The sequence below is a fragment of the Neopsephotus bourkii genome, unplaced genomic scaffold (genome assembly GCF_033783945.1).
Source record: "Neopsephotus bourkii isolate Nb327-2 ecotype Australia unplaced genomic scaffold, CSIRO-AGI_Nbou_v1 NB_1037, whole genome shotgun sequence".
Taxonomy (NCBI): domain Eukaryota; kingdom Metazoa; phylum Chordata; class Aves; order Psittaciformes; family Psittacidae; genus Neopsephotus; species Neopsephotus bourkii.
Genome location: NW_026901526.1, coordinates 2,874,787 through 2,888,612, shown reverse-complemented (window position 1 = coordinate 2,888,612; position 13,826 = coordinate 2,874,787). Strand labels below are relative to the sequence as shown.

The window sequence follows — 13,826 nt, the reverse complement described above, 5'->3', positions numbered from 1 at the left end:
GATTGTATCCTGTCAAGAGAGTAGAAGGTATAAGCGGGTTCAGACATCTAAAAAAAAAAGTAATCCAGCTCCAGTCTCACACAGCAAATGAGCAGTATCCTGCTCCAAGGGTCTTTGCTGTGTTGTCTGAAAACAAGCATAGCTTTAACAAAGTTGTATAGTGTCTGTGTGTACGGTGTCTAGTATTTTGCAGTGCTACCTCCTCACAGGCTTTAGGTGTACCTGAAGAATAAGCAAGGCTGCCATAGAACTACCTATTCCTCTATTTCAGCTTGGTTGCTATTCACTATATATTGTGTTTGGCTGCTTATTATTCTGAAGAGGAAAAAAAATGCTTTAGCCTAATCTTTAGCTATTTTACAAGGGAGTAGGCGAGAGTATTGAAGGGCAATGCGCTCGGATGTGTCAACATAAGCTGTCAATTGCCATGTGTTAGGACAACTTTCTGACCCTTTTCCGTGGAGTCCGTAATCTAGGCTCTGTGAGGCATTTATCAGAAGAGGTAATGGTAAGCTTAGATATGGAAGAATCACTTTTTTTTTTTTTTTTCTTGGAAGGATTGCACCTCTCTTAGCAGGTAATAAATTACTTCTCAAGTTTTGCTCGCTTTGATGACAGCTATAGTAGTTCTGTTAGAGCAAGCCTGGCCTGTGTGGGCAGCCTGAAAATGTTATATTCAGTTCACTGAGAAAGTGAGACCCTTTAAGTTGTATGTACCAGCAACTTAAGCCAGTGACTGAACAGGATTTTCTGTGGTATGAGGGCATGAAACACTCAAAGCTCTCCTGTCCAAGTGATTGAACACAAAATTGAGAGGTGTCAGCTCTTAATTGCAAAAAAACCTTTAGTGTTTTGGGTGGCATATTTTTGTTAAGAAATATGTAGTATTACTGCCTGCAAAATGTATGGCACATTTCTCATATGACTGAGATGGCAGAGGTAGTTTGATCACTTTCTTTGTGTGTTTGTTTTCCTACACATTCCTTTATTTTACATTTCCTTGTATAGCCCGAGGTATTTGTTTTCTACTTATTATTTTAATTTAAAAGCATTAAACATAGGATCATTTAGAGGTTAGAAAATTGAAGGTGACTTAATCTTTATGCTGTAACAAACCATTAGCAACATGGAGAAAGTCTTGGAGGTGCTTTAGCCTCCTCTAATATGCCAGTGTGTAGCTACAAAAGTAATTGTTAGCAGCTAATGTTATTCTGTACCTGTTGGTGAGGCGTTTTGTGCCAGTGAGTGTTTGAGGACTGGAACGTGAAGATGTAGAAATTCTTTCACCGTGATGGAAACCAGTCTTGTCATTATAGTTGTCCTCATGCTGTTTGTGTCATGTGTTCCCCTTGGGTTTTTATTACAGGATGCCTCTGGCAGCCTCCAGTTCAACTGCAGAAAGTTATGTCATGCAGAAGAAACCAAGTGTAAAGCTGTCAAGGTCTCAGGCTAGAAAATACAGAGGAAACCTGTGCCTCTGCGTGAGAAGCTTCACTTTGGAAGCCTGATGTGCTTCATGTGCACTGTAATTTCCAAAGGAATACAGCAGCACAGATCTGATTTGACTGTGTTACTAATTTACAAACAGCCTGATTAAAATCTCCTTGAGGCAATCATGACTGTACTGTTTGTAGTGATTTAGAACACTGATAAATTTATTTTCCCGCCACACTAGTTATGTAAAGATAAGTGTTAATAGGAAGGTAACCAGAAAAGCAAGAAAATTATAACCCCTTGCAAATATTAAGCAAAACTTTCTGGCTGCTGCTTTTGAGTCTGCAATGCTAGTTTGAAGTCAAACGTCCATTGAACTCAATAATTTCCTAAGACTCCCAGAAGGACGGCGAACTTGAAGAATAGCAGTTTGACCCAGGTCCAAAAGTTTTCTGATCAAATAGTTTCTAAAGCCCTGTTGATTTACTTCCCAGAACCTGAAAGTAGCATTGGGATTTGGCAGTCACTCGGTAGTCATGCGTGAGCAGTGGTGCTTCCTGCACTCCCGGCCAAGTCTAGATAAATGGAAAAGCTTGCACTCAGGAAAGTTGAAACATTTCTTAGTTTATGACTATTCTTACCTGTGAACTTGAATAGTGTGTGAGAGTGAAACTTTTGTCCCCTTTCTCAGAAGATGTGGGGGGTTGTATTTGATACATAATCTGGATTGAGTGACATGTCTAACGGCATTTATTTAAAATCTTTTGAAAATTGACTTAATATTGCTTCAGTTATCCCAGTATTAAGAATGGGTTTTCTCTTCTATGGGTTCCCTAGTGCTCGAAATCTGGTAATGTACAGGCAGTTTACCTGACTCACTGATGCCCAAGTCCATCCTACCTCAGTCCACTGTGTAATCTGTGTCAGTTTTCCCTTTGTAAACACTCATCTGATTGTTTGGGTGCCACAAGTGCTGTTACTTTTCTCTATTTACACTTTTGTTTTTCAAATACACAATGTGCCCTGCACCTGTTGCTTTCCTTTGGAAAACATGTCTCTCCGACGTGCATGGTTTCTGATGCTAACTTGCAGGCATTCCTCAATTATGAAAGGATATGTGATGATCTGTCAAGGGACAGTTGTCTCTAAATGGATTAAAAGAAGCTTACACAGTTTAAATGTGGACTCTGCCCCTCCTATGCTGAAAATAGTTCCAAGATAGCTTGAACTAGGTAAATAGTATATTTAGTACTTACATAGGTAACTGTTTTCTTGATTTCAGATAGTTAATTTTGCACCTCTGTGAATGTGTGTTGTAAAGACTAGGAAAAAACCTAAGGTAAATGGGTGAACTGACCGGTGTTGTTAGATAAACTGTTCCTAAGCATCAACTCACAGGAGAAAAAGAGACACTCTGTAAATAAAAGCTGTCCTCTGCCATGCAGGATCATCTCTCAGCTATTGAGAATCAAAATTATAGTGTCCCTGATGCATCAATAAGGCTTTTGCTACCTTTTCCTCTAGTAAAGAGTGGGATGAAACTGTATTAATATTTGGCTGTTTGGAAAATAAATGTCTTACTGAAAGATTGTGGTAGTATCATGAAAGCATAACAGCATGAGAAAAATGGGATGTTTGGTAATGCTGGGAAAAGCAGTCAGGTTTTCAGGAATACAGGTCTGAAACAAAGCTAAATACAAGTTGAGAGCCATTACTAAGCAAGTTTAACTAGATAGGTATCTGTTACATCACCTAATAGAAAGGTAAATGGTAGTGGCAGAGTCAGACATCTATTAATAGCAGAGTTGCACAGCTGCACTGTTTCTGTGCTTTTTTTTTCACCCAGTTTTGCAAAAAAATTACTGCTTTTGAGAAATTCCAGGGTATTGTCAGTAGAAAGTCATGTCTATGGCACAGAACCACAAAACCCCATGAGGTAATAAAAACACACATTGTGCCTGTCAAACATTGCTTGGGTCTTGCATTACAGCTGAAGTCGTGTTTGCAGCATTGTGAAAAATCTCAACAGGTTTTGTGACCATCAGATGTTTTGCGTCTGTTTTGCATCAGTGATTAGTTGCCCACAAAAGCAGTTAATTGCTTCATATGCTGTGAGCGTGCTGTGAATGTTATTCCCTAAGTATTTAAGCCCAGAAGGATAAAAGCCACTTTTTCTAAAGCTAGACTGTGGGAAGGGAAAACTCTTTAGTTAGCTGGATCGGGCTGAGTCAGATGGGCTTATTAATGTTTCTCTTCTTTCACCATTGTTGCAAACGACAGAATTACAGTGCTCTGCTTTATGCACCTTTACTTAATCAGTGTTAGCATTTCCAGTAAATTGGTTGCTTGTCTGATTTGTTGACTACAGGAATTAACTATTTGAGACCACTGCTGCTCTTTGATTTTTTTCATGCTTAGCTTTTGCAGGAAACAACTTCCAGTTACAGCTCGTACTCTTGCAGCCGCTCAGCTTCCCTTTAAAGGTGTGGTGAGACCTGTCGGCCAGGCTAACTTGAGGTCTTCTAGATGCAATAGTTGGAGGTTTTCTTATAAGACTTTTTTCAAATTGAAGTTGTTAGATATCCAAAGCTATAGTAGACAGTGGTTTCGAGAACTAGGTCTTCTCAGCACATTAGACCTGCTATACATGCTGCTAAGCCAGTGACCTTAAATACACAAGCATATAAACAATACACGGAAATGATAAAGGTCAACAAAAGTGAGGACCTGTAGTAGAAAAGTTAAATTCTTCTGGCAAGTGCATGTTCAATAATGGATCCTGTAATAATTTTGTAAGATGGTTTATAGTGCTTCAGCTCTGCCATTCACAGCCACCATCACCTGTGGTAGTGTCCCCTTTGGGGACAGCCTGGGGGCCACCCCTCTAAACATGCCTGCTGCAGTGAAGACTGGTGCAGGTATGTGCTGGCTGCAGTATCCCTGCAGTGGAAAGGCCTGTGATTGTCCTGGTGGCAGTTTGCTACTCAGGTCCTGGGCTCATGCACTTTGAGGGTGGATGTTCATCCCTTGCTACTGGGGTGGTGTGGGAGAAGAAAGCGGTGTCTGAGGGGGCAGATGGGAAAGAAAACTTGCTCATGTGGTGGTGGGTCATACTCAGCAGTCAGACAAATGCTAAATAGTGTTCCTGACCTTGAGAAGAAGAATTAAAACCACAGCGTATCCTATGAAAACCAATGGAATTCATCCTTTTAGATGCAGGTAGCATCATGCTTCTTTATTGGTGACCTCTGGCTTTTCTGGACCATCTCCAAGCTCAGCGATTTTCATGACAGTCATACAGTTGCAGCAGGTTCTCTGCAAGTCCACATAGTTGAGATGATGTACAGCTCTGAATGCCACAGAAGGAAATTCAGAAGTTATAGTCTTAAGTTGCTCATACTGTTCCCATATCAGCATTAAGTCATTAAGAAGTGGGAAGTCTGAGAAAGCAGCCGGGATTTGGCCAGAACTGCCTATGCAGTGCTTCTGGGCTCTATATGGGTGACACCAGTTCCCTCCATCCTAGTGAGGAACATGGGTCGTCTTTCGTATTGTTGCCTGACACCTCAGAAACAGTTCTTATTTGGTTAACTACATTTCCCATCTTTTCATGTAGCCGTGGATAGGTGAGCTGCTTCATGGAGGCAGGATATGCTTAGCTCCCATAAGAAGTAAAATATAATAATCTAACATCTCTCTAAATGGCCAGGTTCTTTATTTGAGAGAAAAAGTAGTTGTACAAACACTCATTCGTAAGCATGTGCTTAAGGGGGAAGAAAGTAAAAATCCATAATAAGGATATGGTTGGGACTGGGGAACTGTGTCAGGCAATCCCAGTTAAAATAGATATGATTACACTTTTAAGCTTATTTGTGCTGTGTTTTAAATAAAAGAGGTAATCTCTGGAAGTGTTTAAGGCCAGGTTGGATGGGGCTTTGAGCAGCCTGGTCTAGTGGAAGGTGTTCCTGCCCATGGCAGTGCCAGAACTGTGTGATCTCTAAGATCCCTTCCAACCCAAACCATTCTGTGATTCTGATGTAAACATTGTGGAAAGCACTGGAAAAATGAAAATTAGTGTTCAGTTTTTAATCTCCTAAAGTATTGCATAGATTTGATGACAGACTGAAAATATGAAGTTGCCTTTGAAGGACTAAGTTCAAAAGTCATTTAGGCTTCTGCTTTTTATTAAGCTGACAATTTTTATAAGGTAGCTTGCTGTGTTAGAATTAGTATCTAGTAAGCGCTTCTAAAGAACACCAAATGAATAAATTCCACTTTATTAAAAGTCTTTGTATAGTTGGTTTGTCTTGTTTCTCGCACTTAACAGTTAAGCGGATACTGTTATGTAGCAAGACAGCTTTAGGAAAACTTTTATCAATGAAAATATTCAGGTTATAGCAAAGTATAACTGATCAAAATAACCTCCACCACTGAAGGTAGTGTAAAGGAGGTCTTACGTACAAGCCATTATTTTTCCTATGGCTTGTGAGTAGCCAAGAATTGGCAAGGCGGGATTCCTGCTTACCAAACTTGATCATATAGACGTACTGAGCTACCATTTGTATATAGGCTGCTTTTTAACTTTTCTAGGACAACTGACAGTGGTAAGCCATACACTATTGTAAAGCACTGTCTATACTTGGTACTGGGAGTGGTTTACCTGTTTAGGCTCTGATCAGGTGAGTCATGGGCAAGTACAGACTGAGCTGCTCCCCATGTCCAGTGCTGGCCATATGCATGGGCTCTCCAGCTTTCTAAGCCTTCTTCCTCATGGGAGTAAGAAGCATGTTTTAAAAAGTCTGGCAGTCGGAAGGTAAGTGACATTAATTCTCCCATTATTTTTTCCTTAGCTTTTTATTTAGTTTTTGGTTTTGTTTTAATAGAATAAAATATTATCTGCCTGCACTTAAACTCTCTTTACAAATGCATTTGGTAGGGTTGCCACAGACCACAGGAATGAGACTATGAGCAGTGGCCTTTGGGTGGTCTTGAAAACAACTAATCCTTTGTGGGTAGGAATACCAAAGCAGAGGACAGCTTGTTTCTCTCCTAAAATGTCAGCAATGTTTATTTTAACACATACTGGTGAAATCCTGAACCTTATTTAAATTTAAGAGGGAGGCATAAGTTTGGTTTGGCCAAATATCAAATAGTCAGTTATGTAAGAACATAATTTTTCTTGCTTTTACCTGATGTAGTGCTTTATCGTAATCTGATGTGCTGGGGAGTACGAGGATGTAAAGGTGTTATATAGTGTATAACAATGGTAAAATGCTGACATGCACATGAAGTTGTTTCTCCCTCTTTAAACTTACTGAGAATGTAAAGTCTGTTGAAGAAGGTGACTCGTGAGCTAATATTCACAGGCTAAATATAATGAAGGTGTTAAGTATTATCTTGAGGTATTATTCTGTCCAGAAATAACTACCGATATTCTGGGCATACTTCATTAACATACCTCATCAAAGAGCATCAAACCCAAAAGTTATAAAATGGTTTAAGTGGTTCATCTGACTGAAGACAACATTTTCTGAAATTTCACATAGAAATAGAGCATCTACAGAAACTCTCTTCTGAGTGTGCCTTGTGAGAGACAAGTGTGCCTTACACTGCTTGCATTTTAATGTTTGAATTATTGCAAGTTTACGGCATGTATTTTGTAGGGTAAGAGAGAGAGAATGTGTTTTTTATGTAAGAACTAGTTTGCGGCATAGGACGTTTGTACCAAGACTCCTGGAGACATATGGTATCTGAGATACGATTATGCATCCCATCTTCTCTCCTGTATCACTGATTTGAAGTTGCCATTTGTTTCCTTCAGCAGGCAGTCAGTGCTAATGTCTGCATTGTTTGATTGTAATTAACATGCCCATATTTGTTGTAATTTGGTACATTCAGCTAAATGAAAACTACCATAGCAAACTAGAAGAGAATGACTTAATAAATAAAATGTTGACAGTCATTTGCTTGGATGTTAGCAAGCATGATGACTGGAGTATTGGTTTGAAAGTATTCCTGTGTTTCTTGAGGCAAAAGAAAAAGTCATCTCATTTTTGCAGTGACTGCAACAGATTCCAGCTCTTATTGAGTGGTACTTAATGATAATCTTGCTGCCTCTGCTTTGTCTTGCATTGGCAGAAGTTTGCAGTCTCAAGGTCATAGGTGCTTGTCCTGGCAAGATTGCTGAAGTGCTGATTTACTGACCGGTGTTGCCTGGGGCAATGTGTATGTTTCTATAAAACTGTGGGAAATGTAGTCATATGTTATATTACTGTATGTAAGGCAGTCATTTCTAATGCTGTGTAAGCTGCAACAAGAAGCATGCTGAAGAATGTTTTCGCTTTTCTGTGTTGTTTTTCTGTTGAGCCAGAGGAAGGTTGGTAAGAAATGAGTTACGTGTGTGACAAAGAAGGGCCTTTGGGTCTAAGGAAAAAAAAAAAAATATTTGGATTAGGGTTTTTTTTCTGGGCTTTAAATTACATCTGCACTTGTTTTTGTTCAGATAACCCCTGGTGAAAGTCATGGCTTGTTATATATGTTAAAAGTTTTCTGCTTGTCATCTTATTTCCAGGAGTTGGCTAACTTATGAAAAGCAGCCTCATTTAGCTTTCTCCCCTGACAACTGACTGCTCTCTAGAAACAAAATGAAGCAAACAAACAGAACTGTAGGCTCCAATGGCAAAATCACTGAGAGATCAAGTTTTGGGAAGGAAATTCTAACCAGTGGGTTTTGAGGGCATAGATTCTGCTGCCAAAGCCTCTATTCTGGTTGATCAGCTGGGAAAAAGGAGTTATTTTTTAAAACGAGATGTGGGGAGAAAGATTCTTTCCTGTCTTTCTTCTTTTCTTCTTAGAAAGATTCAGTTCAGAACAACAGATAAGATTTTGTGGAAAATCATTCAGCCTTGGCTTTGTTTGGTGGATATGGCAGTGTTAGGTTTAAGGTTGGACTTGAAGCTTTCTGTGAAGGTCTTGCAGCTTTTTGTTGTATCTTATACCAGAGTCTGAGCAATTCTGTTGAATTTCTTTTGTACTTTTTATTTTTTTAATATGGGTGAAATACTTGGAATGAATAAAAGGGGAATTTAAAGAATGAATAGTTTTTGCTGGGCATATTGCTTCCAGCGAAGAGCAGACCAATTCATTTTCCTAATAAGGCTGTGCTGGATGTTGGAATGTTTTGAATTGCATTAAATGTCATGAAAAGCATTCATTGGAGAGGAATGGCTTGTGGTATGTTTACAGAGCAAATTTGATCACGTTTGGTCAAAATGAACTGTTTACACAGGCTAAATATAGCGCCTTTTTTTCCTTCAAAAAGAATAAATGACTTTGATATAGAAGCCTGTGCAAAAACTTTGTGCTGTTTCATTTTCAGTATTAGGCCATCAGTAAGTGTTGGCCACTGCTTTTATTTTTGTCTATAATAATTTGTATGAATCTTGAAACTGTAACCATTTGTCAAGGTCTTTTGTGTAAGTTGTTTATAATAAGCATTTACACAGAGCATTTATCTCTTTGCTTTGTTTGTATGCAATTGAAAATATTGCATAAACTAATATACTGAACTGTTAGTTTTAAATCATTCAGAAAATATCCTGCTTTTTTTAGTAAGTAGTAACAGAGCAAGTGTGTCATCTCATTGTGAAAGCCTTTATCATCAGTTATCATACATTCAATGTGACCAAGCCAGCATGAAATTCTAATATGTTTAATTGCTAGGTGACAAGCAAAGTGCTAACAGCTAAGAAAATATGCAAGATTGTGCCATTTAATGATTTTTTTTGTCTATGCAATTTGATAGTATCTATCAAAACCTTAAGGGAAACGGCCCTGAAGGAAGTATTTCTTAAATGACTGTTGGGTGTGTTTTGCTCTCAAACTTGAAGCTAGCATTTCCTTTTGTACTGTCTTGTCTAACAAGGATGCATTTCTCACATTCAGATCTTGGTGGCTCAGTTTGCTGGGTGAGCATTTTCTTTATATGATACAGGATAAATCACAGATTTCAGTCTGATTATGATCTGAAGTCAAGAAAGCCAAGTTAAACTGTTTGAAGTATGTCTGGGACACACAAATTAATGTCCTTGTTTCAAGTCTATTTAGGGGAAATAAAGTAACGTTATATTATCTGACTCCAGTGTTAAAAGAACATTGGGAACGTTCCAGCCTCTTTTTTTTTTTTTGCTTATCTTTGTGTTATACTTTCGAAGATGAATTTTGAAGGGTATGTCTTCAGATCATCTGGACATAGTGGTTTGAAGTATATTTTTCTCAGTGCTGTATTGATGAATGCAGAGCAATTTCATCCACTGCAAACTCAAATTTGATTTTGTAAAAACAAACTAAAAAAAAACAATCTAAGTATGTTCCTTTTATGAGACTAAAACTTCAAGGTCCAGCACTAAGCAAAGAGATTTCTTTTTTTTCTCAAGCATGAAATATGGTCATTGACTTGAATAATGAATGTCTTTCTGCTTCTTACTCTTAGATCAGCTTAATAAATACACAAAATGTTCCAAGTTAAAAAGTTATTAAAAAGTTCCAAGTTATTAAAAAAGTCTTAAAATATGGAGCGAGATGCATGTGTCCTTCTAACTTAAAAAGAAGGAAAAGTTTCCATATGTACTGGCACTTTATTCTTGCTTTTGTTGCTGCAAATTGACAACTCTGCAATTAGGAGTGATTAATGATGCACCCTAGTGCTTCTGAGGGCTGGAGGTCAGTCTTCTTATAGGCCTCATACCCTGTGGGAACAGGGAGAGCAGACCTTTTCCTCACTGCAGACAAAACCCCCTCTCTGTTGAGGATTACTGTTGATGTGGACATAATGTGTGTCAGCAGCAATGCGAAATTGGTGAAGGCAAAGTGCAGAAGATGATCTTCTCGTGGTGGATTTTTTTTGTTTTTCCTTTTCCTCAAAACATAGCGTGTAGTTTTTAATGTATCTTCCTTTTTTAAATTAGCTACTGACCCTGGAACACTATTGCTGGTTTGGAATCTGAGCTCTCCATGTTTTCCTGGTAGAAACAGGAAAGCTGATAGGTTTATACAGTAGAGGTGTTTTAAATTGTAACATCTGTTAGCTGATCTCCAATTAAACAAACGTATTTGTTTCCCTGGCAAATTATCTTCTGGAACTGAGATTCCAGCTTCAGTCCTTCAGAACCCTTTTTAGAAGACTTGTCGGAAGCTGTAGCTGGTCAGGCAGGATGTGATTGCTGGTTCTTGGATCATTAAGGATGCCAGCTCTTATGAGCAGCTACCAAATATGGGCAGAAATGTTTTGAAGTGTGGCAAGAAGCCACTTTTCTACCAAAAGAGCATGAAAAGATTCAAGTGTATCAGCAGCAGTATTTGCAGATAGTGTTAGTGTGTCAGGTTTTTTGCTGGTTGGTTTATTTATTTTTTGTTTAATGTTATGTATGTATTTTTGCACATAAGTGTATGCAAATCTGAAAAAAAACTGAAACCCAACCCAACTATCAAGTGAGGTGCCTTTATCTGTAACACTTTGCCAGTTCACTTCAGGTATAACAGAATCTGTCAATTCTTTATCATATTAATCCTTTCCATTGTGATACTTCCTTTCCTTCCCACCACCCCATAGTAGTTTCAATGCACCTATTGTTTGGAAGAAATGTTTTTTGCTGTGTACTGTGGAGTTCAAGTGACATTAACCTTACCCTTGAAGACCAAAGACTGTGCAAAAAGTTTCTGTGTTATTTAATTTCCTAAGTCCTTCAGAAGGATTTTTGTTGTTGTTCTAAAAGGAAGGCATCTGATATAAGCCTGAATAAAGGTTATGCACTGTTTAAAATGCAATTTACTTAACTAGAGCTTTTGAGTTACGTGACATAGCATCTTATGAAAAGAAGGAAAACAATAAGCAAATTAGTCTTCTAACTGGTGATGAGGTATTATGAATTTATAAATAAAATATTACTTGATGATAGATGCTAGAGTTCCTAACACTGTATCTGGATAAATTAATCCAGTTTGGTTTTGCCTTTTCCTTGTGTTAACAACAATGTTGTAGGTTTTACTTGAATACTTGTGTTTTCTTTAGAGGAAACAAAATGTGATGTTTTATATATCTGTGATGACATGGAAGACAGAAATGCTTAAACAGTAAAGAACTTATATGTATGTTTTTACACTTACACGTATGTTTTTTCTGTTACAGAGTGTCTTCTGTGCAAAAACCCGACATTGTTCAGGTACCAAAGGTATGTATATCACAACCAAGAAATGCAGCATGTGGTACTAACTGTTATCCATCTGTCACACCCTGTTCTTGATAAGCAGTCAGTCAAACTTTCTTTTCAATATAACATGCTTGATTTCCCTGTCTTACATTAAAAGCATTGCAGCATTTGAATCTTGAGTGATCCCTTCCCACCCCCCCAAAAAAGAGAGACGTCATTAAAAGACCTGACAGATGATTATTAAAAAAGAAGAAAAGCTTAATGAATATTTTCTTCCAACTCTTAGAACATTATATAGAAAGATATTGTTCAAGTTCTTCCTTTATCCTTAAGGGAGAAACATTAGTAGCGTTTTTTAGTGATGGGTTTTGCTGTTTTTTGTTTGTTTTTTTTTTTTTTTTTTGTTGTTGTTGTTGTTTGGGTTTGGTTTTGGTTAGGTTTTTTGGGGGTGCTTTTGCATTTTTTTGCTGTTTGGGGTTTTTTTTGGGGGGGGGATTTTTTTTTTTTTTATTTGGCTGGGGATTTTTCAGTGAGGACTGCAATCTTCCTTTGTGTTTGGAGAAAGTTTATCTAAATATTAGAGTTTGAAAGAACAGTTTCCCTCACTTTGCTTAAAACCGCGGGGAATTATTTGTTCCAAAGTGCTTCTAATGTTTTGTTCTCAAGCAAATCCACCTTTTGGATAAGAAGGCTGTGTGCAAACCTGAAATTGCTTACAAATGGCCTGTACATAAAAATCCTCTCCAGTAGACATAAATAATTTATAGTATATTATTGCATTGCTGACTGTGATTTCAATGGCCACAGTTTGGGAACCACCATGGTGAACCATAGCTCCCAGAAAAAAAAGTGGGTTTTTTTGTGTGTTTTGATCTGACAAGAGTATATGGAGACATTGAAGCCCACTGATGGAGTGCAACTAGAGAAGCTCGCTGAGTCTTGAAGGACTGGCCACTAATAAATGAGCTCCAGGGCTCTGGTTCTGCTCTTAAGGGCTGTATGAACAGATAAATATGTACAGTGTGTCTGTACACGCACCCATGCTGGTTTTTTATGGGGAATGTACATATCTCAAGTTGGGTTTGAGAAGTGGAATGTGGATTTTATAAAAAGCCGCTAATTTTTTCAGCATGAGTTTACCTGGTGGGTTTTACAATGGAGTGGTTCTTCAGTTCCTCTTGAATTTGATTTGTGGGGTGTCTGTTTTGGATAAGATGAGAAGAGTTATCATCATGGGATTGCATATTGACTGTGCATGCTTGGATCATTCCCTTTCCTAAACGCATGGCTTGTTTTCTTCCATACACTTCATGGCTGCAGTCTCAGTAAAGCTTGCTTCTGTGCTTCTTGGTTTCATGCTAGGTGTGTTACCTCCTGTGAGAGCAGTGAATATCCCTGCTGAGGAATGTGCATGCGTTTGGTGTGGTTTTGTGTGTTTCTTTTTTGTTTTTCATCTTGCATAGGGAGAACCTAAAGAAGTAGTTAAGCCTGTGCCCATTGCCTCTGCTGTTGCACCCAAAGTCACTCCCACGGCGAGTGTGGCTTACAATAAGACACCGAGGCCATTTGGAGCTGTAACCTCTTCCAAAGTCACCTCCATCCCATCACCATCCTCAGCCTTCACCCCGGCCCAGGCAGCTGTCACCCCGGCCCCATTCGCTGTGCCCGGACTGCATGTTAACGCCAAGCCTAACACTGAGCAGCGCTCACCAGTGCTGAGCGCTGCTAAACCTGCAGTTAATGTCCCACGGCAGCCCACCACACACAATGCCGGCCCGAGCGCCTCTGCTGGCGACGGCACCCAGGATGTAGCCGAGGGGCAACGACGAGGATACAGAGAAAACCAGGGGGAGAGTAAACAGCAAAATGGGTAGGTGGGATTTCTTTTTGCTGTGAGGGTCTTTCCTCGCAGGAAAAAAGCTGGGCTTGTTTAAGGGCTAAGACAAACACAGCTTGGAGGAGGAGGAGTTGTTTCGTCCTCAGACGTGAATCTCTGAGGGAAGGACTTGTGTTTTAAAAGGGATGCTTTGAAGGGTCAAAGTGGTGGTTTTTCTCTGGAGTGACATACCAGTTTATAGAGTGTCACAGCTAAATTGGATCAGGACCACAAAATACTTTATATAATGGGTTGTATCACTATGTGTTCTGGACCTTACAACAAGCCCAGTGTTAATTTCAATGTCT

The 13,826-nt window shown here is 38.9% G+C and overlaps 2 protein-coding genes across 10 annotated transcripts in view; one reads left to right on the top strand and one right to left on the bottom strand.

Annotated features, from left to right (window-relative positions):
- HPGDS (hematopoietic prostaglandin D synthase) overlaps positions 1-11,827 on the bottom strand; it is a 194,664-nt gene extending 182,837 nt beyond the window's left edge. The window contains exon 1 of the mRNA XM_061360975.1: positions 11,823-11,827. The gene's annotated coding sequence lies outside the window, so the exon portion shown is untranslated. The remainder of the gene's footprint in view (positions 1-11,822) is intronic.
- Positions 1-13,826, top strand: part of PDLIM5 (PDZ and LIM domain 5) — a 128,049-nt gene that overhangs the window by 55,615 nt on the left and 58,608 nt on the right. For 6 of the 9 annotated variants that reach the window (XM_061360962.1, XM_061360960.1, XM_061360957.1 and 3 more), the window contains exons 4-5: positions 11,621-11,663; positions 13,106-13,512. In XM_061360962.1, the coding sequence (XP_061216946.1) occupies positions 11,621-11,663; positions 13,106-13,512 (450 nt within the window). The remainder of the gene's footprint in view (positions 1-11,620; positions 11,664-13,105; positions 13,513-13,826) is intronic. The other 3 variants (XM_061360961.1, XM_061360963.1, XM_061360965.1) reach the window with 1 other exon arrangement.